This window comes from Salmo trutta, chromosome 18 (assembly GCF_901001165.1).
Source record: "Salmo trutta chromosome 18, fSalTru1.1, whole genome shotgun sequence".
NCBI lineage: Eukaryota > Metazoa > Chordata > Actinopteri > Salmoniformes > Salmonidae > Salmo > Salmo trutta.
The window spans coordinates 30,819,909-30,844,365 of record NC_042974.1 but is presented as its reverse complement, the minus strand read 5'-3'; the positions used below and the strand labels follow the sequence as shown (position 1 = coordinate 30,844,365).

The following is a 24,457-nucleotide window of genomic DNA, read 5'->3' as shown; positions in this document are numbered from 1 at the left end:
ATGGCTGTGCGAAGTTGCTGGAACACACTGTCGTACGTCGATCCAGAGCATCCCAAACATGCTAAAAGGGTGACATGTTTGGTAAGTATGCAGGCCATGGAAGAATTGGGACATTTTCAGCTTCCAGGAATTGTGTACAGATCCTTGCAACATGGGGCCGTGCATTGTCATGCTGAAACATGAGGTGATGGCAGCGGATGAATGGCACGACAATAGGCCTCAGGATCTCGTCATGCCATCTCTGTGAACTGGAATTGCCATCGATAAAATGCAATTGTGTTCATTGTCCATAGTTTATGCCTGCCCATACCATAACCCCACCGCCATCAGCAAACCGCTCGCCCACACGTCATACACATGGTCGGCAGTTCTGAGGCAGGTTGGGCGTACTTCCAAATTCACTAAAACAACATTGAAGGCGGCTTACAGTAGAGAGATTAACATTAGATGATCTGGCAACGGCTCTGGTGGACATTCCTGCAGTCAGCATGACAATTGCATGCTTCCTCAAAACTTGAGACATCTGTGGCAGTGTTGTGACAAAACTGCACATTTTAGGGTGGTTGTTCAAAACTCTGATGCAGTTGTCATGTCAACACTTCCGTCAGTTCTGCTGTAAACGACATCCCAGGAGACATGCCAAATGGGAGATGTATAAAGCAATTTACTTCATTGATGCAAATTCAATGTTGTTTGAGTTGCTTTGTGTATCACCCAATTTGCTTGATTTGATTTTACTGCAACACTGCATCCAAGTTGCTTGACATAAGCGTTTCAAGGAGCTGTCAGTCAAGGCGAGCTCATGAATATGAATAAAACCCCCATCTGAGGGGGTTTCTTTCCCGAAGCAAGCACCAGTTAACATGGAGTTAGCCTCGAGCTACGCCCATCTCCCGGCTAACCTGAAGAAATCCATCAGATAATCCCTGGGCTTCAATACCTCTTTTGCCAATTGGCCTGGACCCTTTGCTGCTGACACGGAGCCCCGCCGATCCATCACGACCGGTCTGCCGATGTAACTGTCCGAGGTGGTTTCAACAGGTTTCCCCGTTGCGACGTCCCCGAGGCCCATCTGCTAGCCCCGGCCTGCTAGCTGTCTGAATCTCCGTGCCTCCAGCTCGCCTAGCTAGTTACTGGACCCTATGATTACTCGTCTACACATGCCTCTCCCTAATGTCAATATGCCTTGTCTATTGCTGTTTAGTCATTTATGTCTTATTTCACTGTAGAGCCTCCAGCCCTGCTCAATATGCCTTAGCTAGCCCTGTTGTACCACCCCACACATACATGCGGTGACCGCACCTGGCTTAATTGGTGCTTCTAGAGACAAAACCTCTCATCGTCACTCAATGCCTAGGCTTACCTCCACTGTACTCACATCCTACCATACCCTTGTCTGTACATTATGTCTTGAATCTATCCTTCTGTGCCGAGAAACCTGCCCCCTTTACTCTCTGCTTAGAACGCACTAGATGACCAGTTCTTTTAGCCTTTAGCCGTACTCTTATCCTACTCTGTTCTTCTGGTGATGTAGAGGTTAACCCAGGCCCTGCAGCTCCCAGCATCACTCCCATTCCCCAGGCACTCTCATTTGTTGACTTCTGTAACCGTAAAAGCATTGGTTTCATGCATGTTAACATTAGAAGCCGCCTCCCTAAGTTTGTTTTATTCACTAATTTAGCACACTCTGCCATCCCGGATGTCCTAGCTGTGTCTGAATCCTGGCTTAGGAAGGCAACCAAAAATCCGACAAGATAGAACTGCCAAAGGGGGCGGTGTTGCAATCTACTGCAGAGATAGCCTGCAGAGTTCTGTCCTACTATCCAGGTCTGTGCCCAAAAAATTCAAGCTTCTTCTTTTAAAAATCCACCTTTACAGAAACAAGTCTCTTACCGTTGCCACTTGTTATAGACCCCCCTCAGCCCCTAGCTGTGCCCTGGACACCATATGTCAATTGATTGCCCCCCATCTGTCCTCAGTTCGTACTGTTAGGTGACCTAAACTGGCATATGCTTAACACCCCGGCTGTCCTACAATCTAAGCTAGATGCCCTCAATCTCACACAAGTTATCAAGGAACCTACCAGGTACAACCCAAAATCCATAACCATGGACACCCTCTTAGATACCATCCTGACCAACTTGCCATCTAAAATACACCTCTGCTGTTTTCAACCAGGATCTCAGCGATCACTGGCTAATTGCCTGCATGCGTAATGGGTCCGCGGTCGAACGACCACCCCTCATCACAGTCAAACGCTCCCTAAAACACTTCTGCAAGCAGGCCTTTCTAATCGACCTGGCCCGGGTATCCTGGAAGGATATTGACCTCATCCTGTTAGTAGAGGATGCCTGGTTGCTCTTCAAAAGTGCTTCCTCTCCATCTTAAATAAGCATGCCCCATTCAAAAAATGTAGAACTAAGAACAGATATAGCCCTTGGTTCACCCCAGACTTGACTGCCCTTGACCAGCACAAAAACATCCTGTGGCATTCTGCATTAGCATCGAATAGCTCCAACTCTTCAAGAAAGTCAGGAACCAATATACTCAGTCAGTTTGGAAAGCTAAGACTAGCTTTTTAAAACAGAAATTTGCTTCCTGTAGCACTAATTCCCAAAAAATTTGGGACACTAAAGTTCATGGAGAATAAGAGCACCTCCTCCCAGCTGCACACTGCACTGAGGATAGGAAACACTGTCACCACGGATAAACCTACGACAATCGATCATTTCAAGCTTTCAAGCCTAATTTCATAGCCTTGGCCTATTAATGACTGCCTCGCCTGGTTCACCAACTACTTCTCAGATAGAGTTCAGTGTGTCAAATCGGAGGGCCTGTTGTCCGGACCTCTGGCAGTCTCTACGGGGGTGCCACAGGGCTCAATTTACGGGCCGACTCTTTTCTCTGTATATATCAATGATGTCGCTCTTGCTGCTGGTGATTCTCTGATCCACCTCTATGCAGATGACACCATTCTGTATACATCTGGCCCCTCTTTGGACACTGTGCTAACAAACCTTCAAACGAGCTTCAACACTCCTTCCATGGACTCCAATTGCTTTTAAATGCTAGTTAAACTAAGTGCATGCTCTTCAACCTATTGCTGCCTGCACCCTCCCGCCTGACTAGCATCACTACTCTGGACGGTTCTGACTTAGAATATGTGGACAACTACAAATACCTAGGTGTCTGGCTAGACTGTAAACTCGCCTTCCAGACTCACATCAAGTATCTCCAATCCAAAATTAAATCTAGAATCGGCTTACTATTTCACAACAAAGCATCTTTCACTCATGCCGCCAAACACACTCTCGTAAAACTGACTATCCTACCGAACCTTGACTTCGGCGATGTCATTTACAAAATAACCTCCAACACTCTACTCAGCAAACTGGATGTAGACTATCATAGAGCCATCCGTTTTATCACCAACGTCCCATATACAACCCCCCACTGCAACCTCCATTCTCTCGTTGGCTGGCCCTCACTACATATCCGTCGCCAAACCCACTGGCTCCAGGTCATCTATAAGTCTTTGCTAGGTAAAGCCCCACCTTATCTCAGCTCACTGGTCACCATAGCAACACCCACCCGTAGCACGCGCTCCAGCAAGTATATTGCACTGGTCTTCCCCAAAGCCAAAACTTCCTTTGGCTGCCATTCCTTCCATTTCACTGCTGCCAATGACTGGAACAAATTGCTAAAATCAGTAAAGCTGGAGACATATCTCCCTCTCTAACTTTAAGCATAAGCTGTCAAAGCAGCTTACCGATCACTGTACCTGTACACAGCCAATCTGTAAATAGCACACCCGACCACCTCATCCCCATATCATTACTTACCCTCTTGCTCTTTTGCACCCCAGTATCTCTACTTGCACATCATCATATGCACATACCGTTGAAGTCGGAAGTTTACATACACTTAGAACTCATTTTTCAACCACTCCACAAATTTCTTGTTAGCAAACTATTTTTTTGGCAAGTTGGTTAGGACATCTACTTTCTGCAAGACACAAGTAATTTTTCCAACAACTGTTTACAGACATGTTATTTAACTTAGAATTCACTGTATCACAATTTCAGTGGGTCAGAAGTTTACATACAGTAAGTTGACTGTGCCTTTAAACAGCTTGGAAAATTCCAGACAATTATGTCATGACTTTAGAAGCTTCTGATAGGCTAATTGACATCATTTGAGTCAATTGGAGGTGTACCTGTGGATGTATTTCAAGGCCTACCTTCAAACTCAGTGCCTCTTTCCTTGACATCATGGGGAAATCAATCAGCCAAGACCTCAGAAAATAAATTGTAGACCTCCACAAATCTGGTTCATCCTTGGAAGCATTTACCAAACGCCTGGAAGGTACCACGTTCATCTGTACAAACAATACTACGCAAGTATAAACACCATGGGGCCATGCAGCCATCATACCGCTCAGGAAGGAGACGCGTTCTGCCTCCTAGAGGTGAACGTATTTTGGTCCGAAAAGTGCAAATCAATCCCAGAACAACAGCATAGGACCTTGTGAAGATGCTGGAGGAAACAGGTACAAAAGTATATATATCCACAGTAAAACGAGTCCTATATCGACATAACCTGAAAGGCCGCTCAGCAAGGAAGAAGCCACTGCTCCAAAACCGCCATAAAAAAGCCACACTACGGTTTGCAACTGCACATGGGGACAAAGATCGTACTTTTTGGAGAAATGTCCTCTGGTCTGACGAAACAGAAATATAACTGTTTGGCCATAATGACAATCGTTATTTTGGGGGGAAAAAGGGGGATGCTTGCAAGCCGAAGAACACCATCCCAACCGCGAATCACGGGGGTGGCAGCATCATGTTGTGGGGGTGCTTTGCTGCAGGAGGGACTGGTGCACTTCACAAAATAGATGGCTTCATGAGGAAGGAAAATTATGTGGATATATTGAAGCAACATCCAGACATGTCAGGAAGTTAAAGCTTGTTTGCAAATGGGTCTTCCAAATGGACAATGACCCTAAGCATACTTCCAAAGTTGTGTTAAAATGGCTTAAGGACAACAAAGTCAAGGTATTGGAGTGTCCATCAAAGCCCTGACCTCAATCCTATAGAACATTTGTGGCCAGAACTGAAAAGGCGTGTGTGAGCAAGGAGGCCTACAAACCTGACTCAGTTACACCAACTCTCTCAGGAGAAATGGACCAAAATTCACCCAACTGTGGGACGCTTGTGGAAGGCTACCCGAAATGGTTTGACCCAAGTTATACAATTTAAAGACAAATGCTACCAAATACACTCAATTAGTATGTAAACTTCTGACCCACTGGGAATGTGATGAAAGAAATAAAAGCTGAAAGAAATCATTCTCTACTATTATTCTGACATTTCACATTCTTAAAATAAAGTGGTGATCGTAACTGACCTAAGACAGGGAATTTTTACTAGGATTAAATGTCAGGAATTGTGAAAAACTGAGTTTAAATGTATTTGGCTAAGTTGTATGTAAACTTCCGACTTCAACTGTATATCACTCCAGTATTAATGCTAAGTTGTAATTATTTTCTATTATTTACTATTTATTTCCTACCTCCCTACATTTGCACACACTGTACATAGATTATTTATATTTTTCTTTTTTGTGTTATTGACTGTTACATTTGTTAATGTGTAACTTAGTGTTGTTGTTTTTGTCGCACTGCTATGCTTTATCTTGGCAAGGTCGCAGTTGTAAATGACAACTTGTTCTCAACTGGCCTCCCTGGTTAAATAAAGGTGAAATAAAAAAATATATAAGCTCCCCGCTCACTCTTTTCAAACTTCCTGGTAGTTATACTTCTCTCATGGCTATAACAATTTAATCATAATACTCAACATCTTTGTTTTAATAATTAATTTAACACTTGTATAGAAATATGAAAAAAGAACAAAGAGAACAGAAAACAAAAAAACGGTTCATGGGTGATATTTTAGTCACTCAAAAGGTTGTTTTACATGGGAATCAGAATGACTGTTCGAGACCTTTAAGGCACTGACAATATATATAACCATCAGTTCATATAACCTAGTAGTACTGGAGCAGAGAGACGGGTATCATGGCTCCAGCACAGGGATGCATCACTGCACACTGAGCTACTTACTGTTAGGCTACGTACAGCTTAAGTGCACCAGTACATTACATTTCAGGGGGGCATTGAGATGATCATGTTAAATTAAATAGAGAATTATGCTGCTCTCTAGCCCCTCTGTGTCCCCAGCGAGGAAATGCTGAGGTTTATCCCATAGATAGCATAGGAAAGTTGGGTCAAGTCTGCACAAGAATGTAATTAGGTCCACCCACTCTTACCCTAAACATGCTGCTAGGAGGAAGCTGAAGCTGAGAAAACAGCTGGTCCGCCATTCTTAAATGCTCATAAAGGACAAAACAGTGAGAATCAAACGCATTAAATAGGCAGTCAAGCTGCTAATGACTTTCTGAAAGTGTATGAGAGTGAGTCGTTGCGATTGAACTGATGGTGATTCAGGTAAGAACATTTTCAATGCTTTCATGGGTCTTTCCGAGCAGAAGACCTATTTTACTACTGGAGGAATACAGAGGCACTTCCGAGGTAACATGTCATTAAAACAACCTGCTACTCATGTTTTAACACATCTTGACTACAGCCTAAAAGGTACATCATTTCAAAATGTCCCGGTCCCTCTACTACACGCCAATGACTGAGGCAAATGGGAGACTATGGGAGGTGATATACAGTGGCTTGCAAAAGTATTCACCCCCTTGGCATTTTTCCTATTTTGTTGCCTTACAACCTGGAATTAAAATGGATTTGAGGGGTTTGTATCATTTGATTTACACAACATGCCTACCACTTTGAAGATGCTAAATATTTTTAGTGTGAAACAAACAAGAAATAAGAAAAAAAAATATACTATTCACCCCCCAAAGTCAATACTTTGTAGAGCCACCTTTTGCAGCAATTACAGCTGCAAGTCTCTTGGGGTACGTCTCTATAAGCTTGGCACATCTAGCAACTGGGAGTTTTGCCCATTCTTCAAGGATTCTCAATTGGATTGAGGTCTGAGCTTTGACTAGGCCATTCCAAGACATTTAAATGTTTCCCCTTAAACCATTCAAGTGTTGCTTTAGCAGTTTGCTTAGGGTCATTGTCCTGCTGGAAGGTGAACCTCCGTCCCAGTCTCAAATCTCTGGAAGACTGAAACAGGTTTCTCCTCAAGAATTTCCCTGTATTTAGCGCCATCCATCATTCCTTCAATTCTGACCAGTTTCCCAGTCCCTGCCGATGAAAAACATCCCCACAGCATGATGCTGCCACCACCATGCTTCACTGTGGGGATGGTAGTCTCGGGGTGACGGGAGGTGTTGGGTTTGCGCCAAACATAGCGTTTTCCTTGATGGCCAAATTGCTCAATTTTAGTCTCATCTGACCAGAGTACCTTCTTCCATATGTTTGGGGAGTCTCCCACATGCCTTTTGGCAAACACCAAACATGTTTGCTTATTTTGTTCTGGCCACTTCCGTAAAGCCCAGCTCTTTGGAATGTATGGCTTAAAGTGGTCGTATGGACAGATACTCCAATCTCCGCTGTGGAGCTTTGCAGCTTCTTCAGGGTCATCTTTGGTCTCTTTGTTGACTCTCTGATTAATGCCCTCCTTGCCTGGTCTGAGTTTTGGTGGGCGGCCCTCTCTTGGCAGGTTTGTTGTGGTGCCATATTCTTTCCATTTTTTAATAATGGATTTAATGGTGCTCTGTGGCATGTTCAAAGTTTCAGGATATTTTTTTATAACCCAACCCTGATCTGTACTTCTCCACAACTTTGTCCCTGACCTGGTTGGCGAGCTCCTTGGTCTTCATGGTGTCGCTTGCTTGGTGGTGCCCCTTGCTTAGTGGTGTTGCAGACTCTGGGGCCTTTCAGAACAGGTGTATGTATACTGAGATCATGTGACAGATATGACACTTAGATTGCACACAGGTGGACTTTATTTGACTAATGATGTGACTTCTGAAGGTAATTGGTTGCACCAGATCTTATAAAGGGGCTTCATAGCAAAGGGGGTGAATACATATGCCCGCACCACTTTTACTTCTTTTGAAGTTTTTGAAATGTGTTATTTTTTTCATTTCACTTCACCAATTAAGACTATATTGTGTATGTCCATTACATGAAATCGAAATAAAAATCAATTTAAATTACAGGTTGTAATGCAAGAAAATAGGAAAAACACCAAGAGGGTGAATACTTTTGCAAGGCACTGTAGGCATAGGCTAGCACATTATAACATTACACAATTACCTATTTGGAACTAACAGAACCTAGAAATTAAATAAATGCTCTCAAAGCACTGCTACACAGTTCACATTATTTCCAAAACCCTTAGTCTAAATTTCAACCACAATTCATTAATTGCAAGGAAAGAGAGAAAACTGACATGTTAAACAAATTCCGGCCAGTGTGTATCAGATGGAGCTAATTGAGGCCCTACAGGCCTCGAGTGGAGAGATCCTCCCCCCGCCGTGCTCTGACTGCAGCCCAAAGCCCTCTCGGCAACCCAGATATTAAACCACTGCCGCATCATTACTTCAACCTATTGACCCCGGCTGCTGTGTGATCCCTGCAGCGTCTGCATCTCAGACACAGTGTATATTATTAATAACAGGAGCTGTTAAGGTAAGCACATATTGATCCTGGCTGTGAATAAGATAGAGAAGGGGTCAAGGACCATTCAATCTTGCCTTCCCTTGGGATGACTTCACCTGGCTCCTCCTCACTGCCCAATTGGGTTTCTCTGATTGACCATGTTTGAAAGATGTGTTTCATCAGGTCAGGGAACAAAGTCACAGGTCTGACAGGAAGATGTCTGAAAAAGGACTCTGGTTTTTCCCTACACAGACCACTGTCAATCCACTTCCTTAGTGAGCTGTCAGTGAAATCAAGATGTGCAGCTACTCACTTCACCACCCTTAAAAAGGTAACTGTCCAGTGAAAATCTAATTTTAAAAAGCTCATATTCTGTTTGCTCATACCCAAATAATGTTGGCTTGTCCTTTATTTGTAGTAGTGGCCAAAGTGTACATTTGAGAAAAAAAACTCAGTAAAACCTCATTTCAAACTTGTTTTTGAAAAGAACTGTTAAAATAAAAAATACAAATTATAAAAGACATTTGCTTGGATAATGACATCCTATTTGGCCCGAGACAGGCCTGAATGTAAATTCTCCGGTGGGGAGAAGGATCCTTCGAGGCTCAGTGAGACATGGGCCTTTTATCAATCAGATTTGCTCACCTCCTGCGCTCGCTCTCCTCCGCCGCCCTCTCTCGCCACCTGAAAAAGGTCAAAGTTAATCGAGGAGAGTCGGCGAGGAGAGTGAACGTTGGATGGAAATGCGCTTGTTGGAAATGACACAGTCCTTCTCCACTAACGCATCATTAGGCAAATGACGTTTACAGGGGTGGATAAAAAAATGTGTAAAGTACTCAAAACAAATGAAGTTAATTATACAATACATTATATAGACATATATATACACTGAACAAAAATATAACGCAACCTGCAACAATTACAGGTCATGTAAGGAAATCAGTCAACTGAAAAAGAATTGTTGCAGGTCTATGGGATTCACATGACTGGGCAGGGGCACAACCATGGGTAGGCCTGGGAGGGCATAGGCCCACCTACTGGGGAGCCAGGCCCAGGCAATTTTTCCCCAGAAAAGGGCTTTCTTACAAACAGAAATAATCCTCAGTTTCATCAGATGTCCGGGTGGCTGGTCTCAGACGGTCCCGCAGATGAAAAAGACGGTTGTGGAGGTCCGGGGCTGGCATGGTTATACGTGGTCTGCTGTTGTGAGACCAGTTGGACATACTGCCAAATTCTCTATATCGATGTTGGAGGCGGCTTATGGTAGAGAAATGAACATTAAATTACCTGGCAACAGCTCTGGTGGATATTCCTTCAGTCAGCATGCCAATGCACGCTCCCTCAAAACTTGAGACATCTGCGGCATTGTGTTGTGTGACAAAACTGCACGTTTTAGAGGGTCCATTTATTGTCCCCAGCACAAGGTGCACCTGTGTAATGACCATGCTGTTTAATCAGCTTCTTGCTATGCCACAGCTGTCAGGTGGATGGATTATCTTGGCAAAGGAGAAATGCTCACAAACAGGGATGTAAACAAATTTGTGCACAAAATTGAGAAATATGCTTTTTGTGCATATGAAAAACTTCTGGGATCATAATTTCAGCTCATGAAACATGGGACTATCACTTTACATGTTGTGTTTATATTTTAGTTTAGTAGAAATTAAACAATTAGTAGCATATTGTTTTTACTCGTACGTTTTCTCCTCCAACAAAACAAAACCTGATTCAAAGGGGGTGTGGCAGATATCTAAACATTTTTGCGGTAGGATACACATGAGTATCCTCGATGAAAGGTGGCTATCGAGGAGAAAGGTGGCTATCGAGGAGGGGATAACACTTCTGTTTGCCTACCAATAAATTGACACACGCGTTGACCACTTATCGGTTTCCGGATCACAGAGGAGAGAGGACGGACTTTTGCTCATATTCGAAAACCCCATGGGCTCAGTAGTGCACACTCAACTGCACACAAGCTAGCAAGTCAAGCAATCCACAGCTGGTTTTAGCAAAGAGGACAAAGCCTATGCAACAACTACAGGTAACTGCCAAAATAAAGAAAACACCAACATGGTGTCTTAATCGGGCATTGGGCCACCACAAGCCTCCAGAACAGCTTCAATGCATCTTGGCATAGATTCTACCAGTGTCTGAAACTCTTTTTGAAGGATGCATCACCATTCTTCCATAAGAAATTCAATCATTTGATGTTTTGTTGATGGTGGAGGAAAACGGTGTTTCAGACGTTGCTCCAGAATCTACCATAAGTGTTCAATTGGGTTTGAGATCTGGTGACAGACAGACAGACAGACAGACAGACAGACAGACAGACAGACAGACACACAGACAGACAGACAGACACACAGACAGACAGACACACACACACACACACACACACGCTCCTTTGCAACCCCTCTTTCAAAGTCACTGAAATCTCTTCTTCTAGCCATGGTAGCCAAAATAATGGGCAACTGGGCATTTTTATACATGACCTTTAGCATGTTAGGATATTAATTGCTTAATTAACTCAGGAAACACCTGCGTGGAAGCACCTGCTTTCAATATACTTTGTATCCCTCATTTACTGAAGTGTTTCCTTTATTTTGGCAGTTACCTGTATCTCGCCAGTCACTTCTATTAGCTAGCATTCTAACGTTACCTATGGCGGCTAACTTAGCTAGGAATATAGTGACAAAAATAGAGAAGAAAATATCAGGAATCTAGTGACAAAGCAAAGAATAGAAATGACTCACGCTTGTGAAATAATCAGTCTGCATGTATTGCTGTTGTAGTAAAGTGCCCTAGTAGTTCCATTGTGCTTCCTGAATCCATCCATGCTAGTACACTTGGTGCAGCTGAGCTCGGCAGTCTGCCCCAGTGGCCCCCTATGTGGGAGCTAATTTGAATATCCAAGTGTTGGCCAAGCTGTCAAATCAGGTTCTTTAACCAGTATACGCCAAAACTAGTGATGCACCGATATGACATTTTCGGTCAATACCTGATATTTTCCTTGCCCAAAAGAATGATACCAATAACCGATATAAAAAAAAATTGCAGCCTTTTAAGCATTCATGTACAGTTAAATAGTTAACACACACGAATGCAGCGGTCTAAGGCACTGCATCTCAGTGCAAGAAGTGTCACTACAGCCCCTGGTTCGAATCCAGGGGATATCACATCCGGCCATGATTGGGAGTCTCATAGGGCGGCGCACAATTGGCCCAGTGTCGTCCGGGTTTGGCCGTCATTGTAAATAAGAATTTGTTACAATTCTTGGCTTGCACGCTGTTCAAACAGTTGGACACAGACTGAAGGGTGTGTTCATAACAATTCAACTGTTCTGCCTTGTTTGCTAGCAAATTTGTCTAAACTTAAAATATAAAGATTCCAATAAAGATTAGCTGGCTAATCACTAGCATGTGGTGCTTGATAGATAGAAATGTAACACGGGTCCATAAACAATGACTGCTACAAGAAGTGAATGTGCATTATGCATGGCTCTGGTTAAATTTGTAACAAAAAGGGCATTTTCAGACTTGAAAAAGACAGATCAGTGATTACAAAAAAAGCTGATAAAAAAATATATATTTATTTTACCTTTATTTAACTAGGCAAGTCAGTTATGAACAAATTCTTTTTTTCAATGACGGCTTAAGAACAGTGGGTTAACTGCCTTGTTCAGGGGTAGAACGACAGATTTTTCACCTTGTCAGCTGGGGGATTCGATCTTGCAACCACTCGGTTACTAGTCCAACGCTCTAACCACTAGGCTACCTGCTGCTAAATAATAATAAATTATTAGTGGTCTTATGGTTGTGAAAGGCTTATATTTAGCCTAGCTATGTCACAATCCCTGAATTCGTTAGATTATTGCTGACTGTTTGAAATGCAGTATATTTGTCCTTTAACTGAACAACAAATGAAAGGCCTATTTAGAGAAAACATTTGTATATATTTTTCTATATATATTTTGAATCACCCATAAGTTTGAGAAAATCCTATCACCCAGGCCTAGGGCAAGTACCACCAGGGGTCCTAGTAACCCTGGTTGGGAACCTCTGATCTAGAACAGAGTTATTGAAATATACTTTTCCAACACACACAGTGCGGATATCCTTCATTACACTGCCCGATTCTGAATTCCAAAGTCATACACAGGATGTTTGCTCAGAATAGATAGTACTGAACCTTTGACTCAACAACCACCTAGACCCTCTGAAAATGACAGTCAATTCAGGAAGCAAACTGAAATTCTAATACCAGTTCCAATTTTCCTAATTTAAAAGCAACTGACCCCAACTCCGGTGACTAGTTCTAAATGTTTCAAGAGATAATACATTTCTGTACATGAAGTCCAAATCTCAAACCGTTGTGAAGAGCAGCCTCAAGCAGACAAAACTATTATAGCATTTCCTCCTGTGTTGCTGCGATAGCGAGTAGGAATTCAACACCTGCCAACATCATTCTCCCATTTTCCTAGGAAGAAAAAGGGTTTGAGGCAGTGTCCTGAGATCTGTACAAAATCCTATGTCCCAGTAGGTGAAAAATAAGAGGAATTTATTGATGCTCAACTTAACCACTAGTAAGCATTTCACTGTTAGGCTACACCTTACGAAGCGTGCGATAAATACATTTGATTTGAGATTGCCATACAACTGCCATACAACTGCCACCCTTCAGCTCCAAAATGTCAATGCAACCCTGCATCAATCTCAAGGCCCATTTTCCAAGCCGGAGGGCATAAAATGTTATTAATGTACCTCAACTCCATCATAACCACCACAAATATTGAAGTCAGCAGAGAAGCTCGCAGAGTTGAATGAGGCAATTAAATACCAGCTCCACATCCTTTCTTGTGGTTTATGCCTAGGTGTCAATTGCCGAATGACAAACAAAGTGTAGCCCAAATATAACATCTCAGCAAGGACCATAAACATCAGGTGCACTTGACGTGTTGGACTAAAACTCAGGCAAAGGAAGAAATGTCCGCTCTCAAACTTAATTAGGCAGCATATATACTGAATTTCAATGATTTTACTAAGTCACAGCTCATAAGGAAATCAGTCAATTGAAATTAATTCGGCCCTAATCTATGGATTTCACATGACTGGGCAGGGGCGCAACTGGAGAGCCCAGCCAACCAGAATACGGTTTTCACCAAAAAAGAGCTTTATTACAAACAGAAATAATCCTAGGTTTCATCAGCTGTCCGGGTGGCTGGTTTCAGACAATCCCGCAGGAAACCGGGTGTGGAGGTCCTGGGCTGATGTGGTTACACGTGGCCTGCGGTTGTGAGGCTGGTTGGACGTACTGTCAAATTCTCTTGAACAACATTGGAGGTGGCTTATGGTAGAAAAATGAACATTACATTCTCTGACAACAGCTCCAGTGGACATTCTTGCAGTCAGTATGCCAATTGCACGCTCCCTTAAAACATATGTGGCATTGTGTTGTGTGACAAAACTGCACATTTGAGAGTGGCCTTTTATTGTCCTCAGCACAAGGTGCACCTTTATAATGATCATGCTGTTTAATCTGCTTCTTGATATACCACACGTCAGGTGGATGGATTATCTTGGCAAAGGACAAATGCTCACTAACAGGGATGTAAACAAATTTAGCCACAAAATTTGAGAAATAAGCTTTTCATGCATATGAAAAACTTCTGGGATCTTTTATTTCAGCTCATAAAACATTGGACCAACACTTTACATGTTTCGTTTATATTTTTGTTCAGTATAGAATAGGAACCTACAATCTAAATGCTTGCTGATGAGCATTAAAGGCAAGGACATATCCAATCAACCTTACCTTCCAGCAAAGCAATATTCTATAATTCTATGGGTCAAACGTGCAAAATAAACAACATTTTTCTTTTGCATAGTCCATTTTAAAAACTTGTGCTGTTGTAGATAGGGTTTGTCCAGTGCCACATTAAAAAGGGAAAATTGGTCCTGTTCCACTTTAAAATACAAAGTTAATACCCTTCATGCAGAAACAATCATTGTGAGAGCCACCCCCAGGCCTTACTCTTAATTATAAAGTGGTTATCTCAGACATCAGTAATATGCTCAGAGGACAGAAGTCGTCTTGAGCCCACAGCTCAACACTAATTGGGCTTTCCACTTAAAAATAGAATGAAACAAGTTGTTGAAGCGGGATCATGAAACAAGGACTCAGCTTATTGTACCCAGTCTTTCAAAATACAGCTTTTAAAAAAGTGTTCATTTGAGGTGCAAAATGAAGCTGAGCATGATGCTGAATGTAGACTACTTTTTACATGCACTGTATACAGTGAGGGAAAAAAAGTATTTGATCCCCTGCTGATTTTGAATGTTTGCCCACTGACAAAGAATTGATCAGTCTATAATTTTAATGGTAGGTTTATTTGGCCTTCCCTGTGGCTCAGTTGGTAGAGCATGGTGTTTGCAACGCCAGCATGGTGTGTGCAACGCCAGGGTTGTGGGTTCAATTCCCACGGGGGGCCAGTACAAAAAATGCATGAAATGAAATGTATGCATTCACGACTGTAAGTCGCTCTGGATAAGAGTGTCTGCTAAATGACTAAAACGTAATGTAAAATGATTTGAACAGTGAGAAAGAGAATAACAACAACAAAAAATCCAGAAAAACGCATGTCAAAAATGTTATAAAATTATTTGCATTTTAATGAGGGAAATAAGTATTTGACCCCTCTGCAAAACATGACTTAGTACTTGGTGGCAAAACCCTTGTTGGCAATCACAGAGGTCAGACGTTTCTTGTAGTTGGCCACCAGGTTTGCACACATCTCAGGAGGGATTTTGTCCCACTCCTCTTTGCAGATCTTCTCCAAGTCATTAAGGTTGAGGCTGACATTTGGCAACTCGAACCTTCAGCTCCCTCCACATATTTTCTATGGGATTAAGGTCTGGAGACTGGCTAGGCCACTCCAGGACCTTAATGTGCTTCTTCTTGAGCCACTCCTTTGTTGCCTTGGCTGTGTGTTTTGGGTCATTGTCATGCTGGAATACCCATCCACGACCCATTTTCAATGCCCTGGCTGAGGGAAGGAGGTTCTCACCCAAGATTTGACGGTACATGGCCCTGTCCATCGTCCCTTTGATGCGGTGAAGTTGTCCTGTCCCCTTAGCAGAAAAACACCCCCAAAGCATAATGTTTCCACCTCCATGTTTGACAGGGGGGGGGGGGGGGGTGGTATTCTTGGGGTCATAGGCAGCATTCCTCCTCCTCCAAACAGGGCAAGTTGAGTTGATGCCAAAGAGCTCCATTTTGGTCTCATCTGACCACAACACTTTCACCCAGTTGTCCTCTGAATCATTCAGATGTTCATTGGCAAACTTCAGACGGGCATGTATATGTGCTTTCTTGAGCAGGGGGACCTTGCGGGCGCTGCAGGATTTCAGTCCTTCACGGCGTAGTGTGTTACCAATTGTTTTCTTGGTGACTATGGTCCCAGCTGCCTTGAGATCATTGACAAGATCCTCCCGTGTAGTTCTGGGCTGATTCCTCACCGTTCTCATGATCATTGCAACTCCACGAGGTGAGATCTTGCATGGAGCCCCAAGCCGAGGGAGATTGACAGTTCTTTTGTGTTTCTTCCATTTGCGAATAATCGCACCAACTGTTGTCACCTTCTCACCAAGCTGCTTGGTGATAGTCTTGTAGCCCATTCCAGCCTTGTGTAGGTCTACAATCTTGTCCCTGACATCCTTGGAGAGCTCTTTGGTCTTAGCCATGGTGGAGAGTTTGGAATCAGATTGATTGATTGCTTCTGTTGACAGGTGTCTTTTATACAGGTAACAAACTGAGATTAGGAGCACTCCCTTTAAGAGTGTGCTCCTAATCTCAGCTCATTAGCTGTATAAAAGACACCTACACCTGGGAGCCAGAATTCTTTCTGATTGAGAGGGGGTCAAATACTTATTTCCCTCATTAAAATGCAAATCAATTTATAAAATTTTTGACATGCGTTTTTCTGGATTTTTTTGTTGTTATTCTGTCTCTCACTGTTCAAATAAACCTACCATTAAAATTATAGACTGATCATTTCTTTGTCAGTGGGCAAATGTACAAAATCAGCAGGGGATCAAATACTTTTTTCCCTCGCTGTAAGTGCACTTTGGTAAAAGAATTACATACATTCACTAGCATTACATTACTCATCAGGATCGATAGGCTTGAAACTATTGTTTTGAATCTATCACGTTAACACTGCTCATCAGAGAAAACATAACTGAACACCAGGGTTGCTGTGGCTCTTTCTCCCATGGTGTTAACATCTCAACCAATCAATTGCAGCAACTTCAAATCTACTAACCTTCATTCAATAACCAAAAAGATCATGTGGTTCCTTGAGCAATTAATTATTTAAGAGTAGCCGGCCCCTGTCCTGGCAAAACCTCTACCACCACACGGTTAAGAGTCAAAATGTCTGGAATACTCTGCAATTATTAGGCCAGTTGAGTGTTAACATACAGTGCCTTCAGAAAGTATTTATATCCCTTGACTTTTTCCATGTGTTACAGCCAGAATTTTAAATTGAGATGTGTCACTGGCCTATACACAATACCCTATAATGTCAAAGTGGAATTATGTTTTTAGAAATTTTTCAAAATGAAAAGCTGAAATGTCTTGAGTCAATAAGTATTCAACCCCTTTGTTATGGCAAGCCTAAATATGTTCAGGAGTAAACATTTGCTTAACAAATCATGAGTTGCATGGATTTACTCTGTGCAATAATAGGGTTTTACATGATTTTTTTAATGACTACCTAATTTTTGTACCCCACACATACAATTATCTGTAAAGTCACGCAGTCGGCAGTGAATTTCAACCACATTGTTTGAAGTACAATATACCAACATAGCTACTGTAGTAAGTCAAAGCTGTGTGCTGGAAAACCTTGGTAGAGCATGGGTGGAATAGGCATTGTGGTGCTCATGTGAATTTCCTTTACTATTCGGCTTCAGACTAATGCCTACTTCTCACTTACAATACATGAATGTAATAAAAAAAATAAACGTTTCAAATGTATTTCAAACATATTTCAGAACTGTATACAAAAACACGTTACTGTAAAAATAATAATAAAAATACTGTTGTTGTTACATACCAGAATAACGATGGGGCGTTACTGGTTATGGAAAAACTTTTACATGCAACAGTCAGCCAGCCATATGATTCACCAATAGCCTCTTAATAGTAAGCGAACAACTCTAAGCATCTCGATAGAACGACTAGCTCCAACAATAAACACATGCTGCTGGAATTCACCAAATGTTTGGTTTCTTCATATTTAGCTAACGTTACGAATGACGCGAATACACATATGTCCACGTCATTCACCTAAATTGTAAAGAAAAAATAGAGGAAAACCATGCACTGCCAACTGGCAATGAAATATAGCTAGCTATATGCTTGCGAGGTTAGCCTACCGGCTAACTTAGTGTTGTACACATTCAATGGGCTGCCTTCAAGTTAAAGAGGACACGCAAAATATTCAAAGTAAATATGGTGTTTTACTTACCTAGGTACGTTTTTGAAAGACCAATATCCACACGAAATGCATAACGACATAAAATATGCAAATGTTTAAAGTCTAGTTGAAAGCATCGCTCCTGAATCCGCCATCTTCATTCAGCAATCGATGCATTTCTGCCGAAACTCCGGAATGAACCAAAGTGAGCAGGAGGCGGAGGGAGATTTCGTAACAGTGGACATACAAACGTTGTTTATTTGGAATCATTTCTCTGATCGGAGAGGAAAATCCTCTTAATAACCCAATTTGAAAGAGAATTGTGTTAGTATTTTAAGGTAAAAGCGCAAAACGGACAATACAATTGATCATGCTTGTTTTAACCCCCATAACACTGATATATTTCATGATACCCTTGTCCGGACAGAACACCCGGAGCTTCTTTCAGACTTACTTTTTACTCACAGGTGCAGAAGGGGCGAAAGTGTAGAGCTTATTCAGCTGTGCAACTCCTTTTACTTGGGTCATCAAAGTGATGACAAAATATTGACAAAATGCTAACTTTGGCGTCTGAGCAGGTAGCAAATGTGAACCGCATTGTCTGAACGTCTAATTTGGGAACCCTTCCATGAAAGCCAATTGTTGGGGAAATACTCAAACACAATCAGTTATCACATTGTATGACCTATTTTCCACACCACATAGAACTGAAGATAATTAACTAGGTGTGAAAATAAACTCACTGTTACCAGGCTTCTGGTGAACTTGATCATAAATTGCCCTACAGCTCCCTCTCCTGGTCATATTGTGACAGACCGTAGCATGCATTTAACATTTTTTGTATTTTTTAAATTTACATCAATCATACCAATTCATTTTGCCTGTCAGTGGTCAGAGGATTTAGACAAAAACAGTATTTCTGATTTAGAGTAATTGTGGTTCAATAGTAGCTTCTATCAAGGCAATCAGACTGTTCAACAGTCACCACTAGCCAGCCTCCACGCATTACCCTGCACCTTAGAGACTGCTGCCTTAGTCATTGAAGACTGGTAACTTCAATGTTTACATACCATTTTACCCACTTCATCCTATATAACTACTACTGTACATACCTTTTCTATTCATATACTGTCTTTACACACCATTATTCATCAATCTACACACATGTATGCATACAGTGGCTTGTGAAAGTATTCACCCCCTTGGCATTTTTCCTATTTTGTTGCCTTACAACCTGGAATTAAAATCGTTTTTTGGGGGTGTGTAACATTTGATTTACACAACATGCCTACCACTTTGACGATGCAAAATATTTTCTGTGAAACAAACAAGACATAAGACCAAAAAAAACAACTTGAGCATGCATAAAACTATTCACCCCCCAAAGTCAATACTTTGTAGAGCCACCTTTTGCAGCAATTACAGCTGCAAGTCTCTTGGGGTATGTCCCTATAAGCTTGGCACATCTAGCCACTGGGATTTTTGCCCATTCTTCAAAGGCAAAACTGCTCCAGCTCCTTCAATTTGGATGGGTTCCGCTGGTGTACAGCAATCTTTAAGTCATACCACAGATTCTCAATTGGATTGAGGTCTGGGCTTTGACTAGGCCATTCCAAGACATTTAAATGTTTCCCCTTAAACCACTCGAGTGTTGCTTTAGCAGTACGCTTAAGGTCATTGTCCTGCTGGAAGGTGAACCTCCGTCCCAGTCTCAAATCTCTGGAAGACTGAAACAGGTTTCTCCTCAAGAATATCCCTGTATTTAGCGCCATCCATCATTCCTTCAATTCTGACCAGTTTCCCAGTCCCTGCCGATGAAAAGCATCCCCACAACATGATGCTGCCACCACCATGCTTCACTATGGGGATAGTTTTCTCGGGGTGATGAGAGGTGTTGGGTTTGCGCCAGACATAGCATTTTCCTTGATGGCCAAAAAGCTACATTTTAGTCTCATCTGACCAGAGTACCTTCTTCCATATGTTTGGGGAGTCTCCCACATGCCTTTTAGCAAACACCAAACGTGTTTGCTTATTTTTTTCTTTAAAGCAATGGCTTTTTCTGGCCACTCTTCTGTAAAGCTCAGCTCTGTGGAGTGTATGGCTTAAAGTGGTCCTATGGACATATACTCCAATTTCCGCTGTGGAGCTTTGCAGCTCCTTCAGGGTTATCTTTGGTCTCTTTGTTGCCTCTCTGATTAATGCCCTCCTTGCCTGGTCTGTGAGTTTTGGTGGGCGGCCCTCTCTTGGCAGGTTTGTTGTGGTGCCATATTCTTTCAATTTTTTTTAGAATGGATTTAATGGTGCTCCGTGGGATGTTCAAAGTTTAGGATATTTTTTTATGGATTTTTTTTTCTTCCCTTCAATCTACACACAATATGCCATTATGACAAAGCAAAAACAAGTTTAGAAGTTTCCAAATGTATTTTAAAAAACCCGGAAATATCCCATCTACATAAAAGTATTCAGACCATTTACTCAGTACTTTGTTGAAGCACCTTTGGCAGCGATTATAACCTCGATTCTCCTTGGGTATGATACTACAAGCTTGGTATACCAGTATTTGAGGAGTTTCTCCCATTCTTTTCTGCAGATCCTCTCAAGCTCTGTCAGGTTTGATGGGGAGCGCCGCTGCACAGTTATTTTCAGGTCTCTCCAGAGATGTTTGATCGGGTTCAAGTCACCACTTCTGCGGTGGCTGTGTGCGTAGGGTCGTTGTCCTGTTGGAAGGTAAACCTTCGCCCCAGTCTGAGGTCCTGAGCGCTCTGAAGCTGGTTTTCATCAAGGATCTCGCTGTACTTTAATCCGTTCAGCTTTCCCTCAGTCCTGACTAGTCTCCCAGTCCCTGCCACTGAAAAACATCCCAACAGCATGATTCTGCCACCACCATGCTTCACCGTAGGGATGACGCCAGATTTCCTCAAGACATGATGCTTGGCATTCAAGCCAAGGAGTTCGAGCTTGGTTTCATCAGACCAGAGAATCTTGTTTCCCATGGTCTGAGTCCTTTAGGTACCTTTTGGCAAACTCCAAGCTGGCTGCCATGTGCCTTTTGCTGAGGGGTGGCTTCCGTCTGGCCACTCTACCATAAAGGCCTGATTGGTGGAGTGCTGCAGAGATGGGAGAACCTTCCAGAAGGACAACTATCTCCACAGAGGAACTCTGGAGCTCTGTCAGAGTTACCATCGGGTTCTTGGTCACCTCCCTGACCAAGGCCCTTCTCCCCCGATTGCTCAGTTTGGCCGGGCGGTAAGCTCTAAGAAGTCTTATTTAACCTTTGTTTAACTAGGCAAGTCAGTTAAAAACAAATTCTTATTTACAATGACAACCTACCACGGCCAAACCCAGACGACGCTGGGCCAATTGTGCACCGCCCTATGGTACTCCCAATCACAGCCGGATGTGACGCAGCCTGGACTCGAACCAGGGACTCCAGTGACGCCTCTTGCACTGAGATGCAGTGCCTTAGACCGCTGCGCTGCCCGGGAGTCTTGGTAGTTCCAAACTTTTTTGACTTAATAATGATGGAGTGTTTTTGGGGACCTTCAATACAGCAGACATTTTCTTGTACTCTTCCCCAGATCTGTGCCTCGACACAATCCTGTCTCGGAGCTCTACGGACAATTTCTTCGACCTCATGTAATTAAGGTATCGTTTTTAGATTTTTACAAAATTAGCAAACATTTCTAAAAAACCTGTTTTTCGCTTTGACATTATGGGGTATTGCGTGTAGATAATAGAAAAATAATTTAATCCATTTCAGAATAAGGCTGTAACGTAACAAAATGTGAAAAAAGTCAAGGGGTCTGTATACTTTCCAAATACACACACGACTCTGACATTGCTCATTCTGATGTCTTTTTGTGTCTCTGGATTGTCTTTTTTTTAAATTATTGCTAGGCATTACTACAGTTGGAGCTAGAAACAAAAATTTTGCTGCACCCATAATATCTGCAAATCTGTGTACGCTACCGATCAATTTTGATTTGATAGTGTCCATTTTTTGTACTTTCCACTCACAAAATAAATTACAGCATATTTGTGTTTTGAATAACCTTTATTAAGTAAACTCTACATTTCAGTATTGCTTTATGTCCTTTTTTCTTTTATTCTAAATTACAACCTCTTGCAATCAGCACAATTTATATATATATATACTTTTTTTCCCAACCAGGCTACACTGAGGAATACAAAAATATCACAGTACATTTTCTACTAAGTCACATCACCCGTGAGCTCCAGAGCAGGGTTGGAGGTGCAGGTTTGGAACACAGGGATCTGACAATGCCCCCTATAGAACATCAATGGACAGTGGACATGAATTCCACAGTAACAGCTGATGGATGTAACCTGGAAACCCAGTCTGCATATAAGCCTTTCTTAGCGGAGCACTTTTATGATTCTAGATGTGTAGGGCATGTAAATATCATGTCCACTCATCCTTTATGTGATCCTGATATTTGATTGGATGATTGTACTTGAGATTTGCAAAAGGCCATCCACTTGCACTCTTGACCCACTCAAAAAAGGGCCAATGAGTTTGGTCCAGCCAGACACCTGTGTTCCCAGACCCAAAACCTCAAACCGCTGAATCGGAAAAGGGAACCCACACAACACTCACGTTACACTCTCTCATTCTCAAAATTCCTCTCTGCATACACATCATTCAAAATATCAAAAAGATAAAACAAAACACTAAAAGAATCCTCACCCGTACTCAGGTTACTATTTTCATATTACATTTCTTTTCATTTTATTATTTCAACAACCTATTTTTTGTCTAGTTTTTTTTCTTTCTTGTTTAAACACTGTCAGAATACCCAAAATTCAGATCCGTAGTGACTGGTGGAGGCTAACTCCCCCCAGGACAGTGGAATGTTGCAGTATGAATCTGACATACTCAGTGGTTTCAATAAAATAACCAACTAACAACAAAATAAATGACAACTTATATGCCCCAATCAACCAAAAAGCACTCCTTCGTGACTGCTTCTGGAAGGAAAGTTGGGAGGATGAGGGGGAATATATGTTACAGGAAGTTACAGAGACATAAACCATGATAATGGGAGATGCAATTCAGTCACGAACAGACACAGAAGACTACATAAGCTGATTCCCTTTCAGCTTTCCACAAAGCTCTGCATCTCACACAGTTATGACATCTAAAAGGGTGGGGAATGGGGGTTGATTGTGCTGCCTGTGTGCTGTGTAGGGTATGTACATCAAGGTACACAAGGAGGGTTGACGTCAGGTGAGGGAGAGGCCAGGGAGGCGGATGGGGAGAGCATTCGAGGCAGAGCCAAGGGTCGATGGAGAGAGACAGAGCTCGACAGGGCTGCGGGTTTGTGGGGTGGGAGCGTCGTTCCTCTCCCACTCCACTGCCCTCACAGTCATGGGGAGAAGGTGGCCATCTCCAGAGAGATGCGCTGCCACAGCTCCTTGGTCTGCTTGCCCCTCTTCAGGTTCTGAAGCACGTCGTTGAACTGCATCATTCCCACAGGGGTCAAACAGAAGGCTCCGCGGGCGCTGCGGATGATGTTGACAAAGTCATCGTAGTCGGCCGGGGTCAGGTGGATCAGCCGGTGGTGGATGTACTGCAGTGGGGGATGACGGGTGGGACAGAGGAGCAGATTAACGGAGTCAAACAGGGCACCAAAGGGTAATCTACTTTACTACTTATGTCAATGTTAGTCACAGACAGGGCACCCAAATCCTAAACCAACCCCTACCTCCTACTACCCCCAATGAACTTGTAGAGCAGCAATTTCTCAACTGGTGGGTCATGACCCAAATTTGGGTTTCGGGAGGCGTTCTTGTTATACATTTTTATTTTAATGAAAAATACTCAAGTCTGAACTTAAATGACAAATCATAAAACCTGGTAGAAAGTGAATAAATAATTTAATCTCAGCTATTCTTCAAAGTATTTTCAATATAGAGCTATTAGAAATGCTATTTAGCAGTTTTGGTTGATTTTGTGGTCTCAAACCAAGAGCTTACATTCTTCAGGAATATGAACATTGCGAATACCAATCCATTCAGATTTTCACAAGTACATAGGGACTTGGGATCGATTTGGATTGAACAATAGTGTTTGGTGGGAATATAGATAAACATGTGGTCCACTACCAGTGTTATACACGACATGACCAAACGTATGTGGACACCTGAACGGCCAACATCTCATTCCAAAATCATGGGCATTAACATGGAGTTGGTCCCCCCTTTCCTGCTATAACAGCCTCCACTCTTCTGGGAAGGCTTTCCACTAGAGGTTGGAACATTGCTGCAGGGACTTGCTTCCATTCAGCCACAAAAGCATTAGTGAGGTTGGGCAGTGAGGT

At 42.4% G+C, this 24,457-nt stretch overlaps 2 protein-coding genes across 19 annotated transcripts in view; both read right to left on the bottom strand.

Annotated features, from left to right (window-relative positions):
• The window catches only part of LOC115153188 (bifunctional heparan sulfate N-deacetylase/N-sulfotransferase 2), a 200,448-nt gene extending 181,859 nt beyond the window's left edge, over positions 1-18,589 (bottom strand). For 7 of the 8 annotated variants that reach the window (XM_029698347.1, XM_029698345.1, XM_029698341.1 and 4 more), the window contains exon 1: positions 18,168-18,447. The gene's annotated coding sequence lies outside the window, so the exon portion shown is untranslated. Of the gene's footprint in view, positions 1-18,167; positions 18,448-18,570 lie in introns of those variants that run through there. The other variant, XM_029698346.1, reaches the window with a different exon arrangement.
• A 3,562-nt stretch (positions 18,590-22,151) lies between these two features.
• The window catches only part of LOC115153187 (zinc finger SWIM domain-containing protein 8), a 48,923-nt gene continuing 46,617 nt past the window's right edge, over positions 22,152-24,457 (bottom strand). For all 11 annotated transcript variants that reach the window (XM_029698332.1, XM_029698336.1, XM_029698335.1 and 8 more), the window contains exon 23: positions 22,152-23,707. In XM_029698332.1, the coding sequence (XP_029554192.1) occupies positions 23,504-23,707 (204 nt within the window). In that variant the 3' untranslated portion in view covers positions 22,152-23,503. The remainder of the gene's footprint in view (positions 23,708-24,457) is intronic.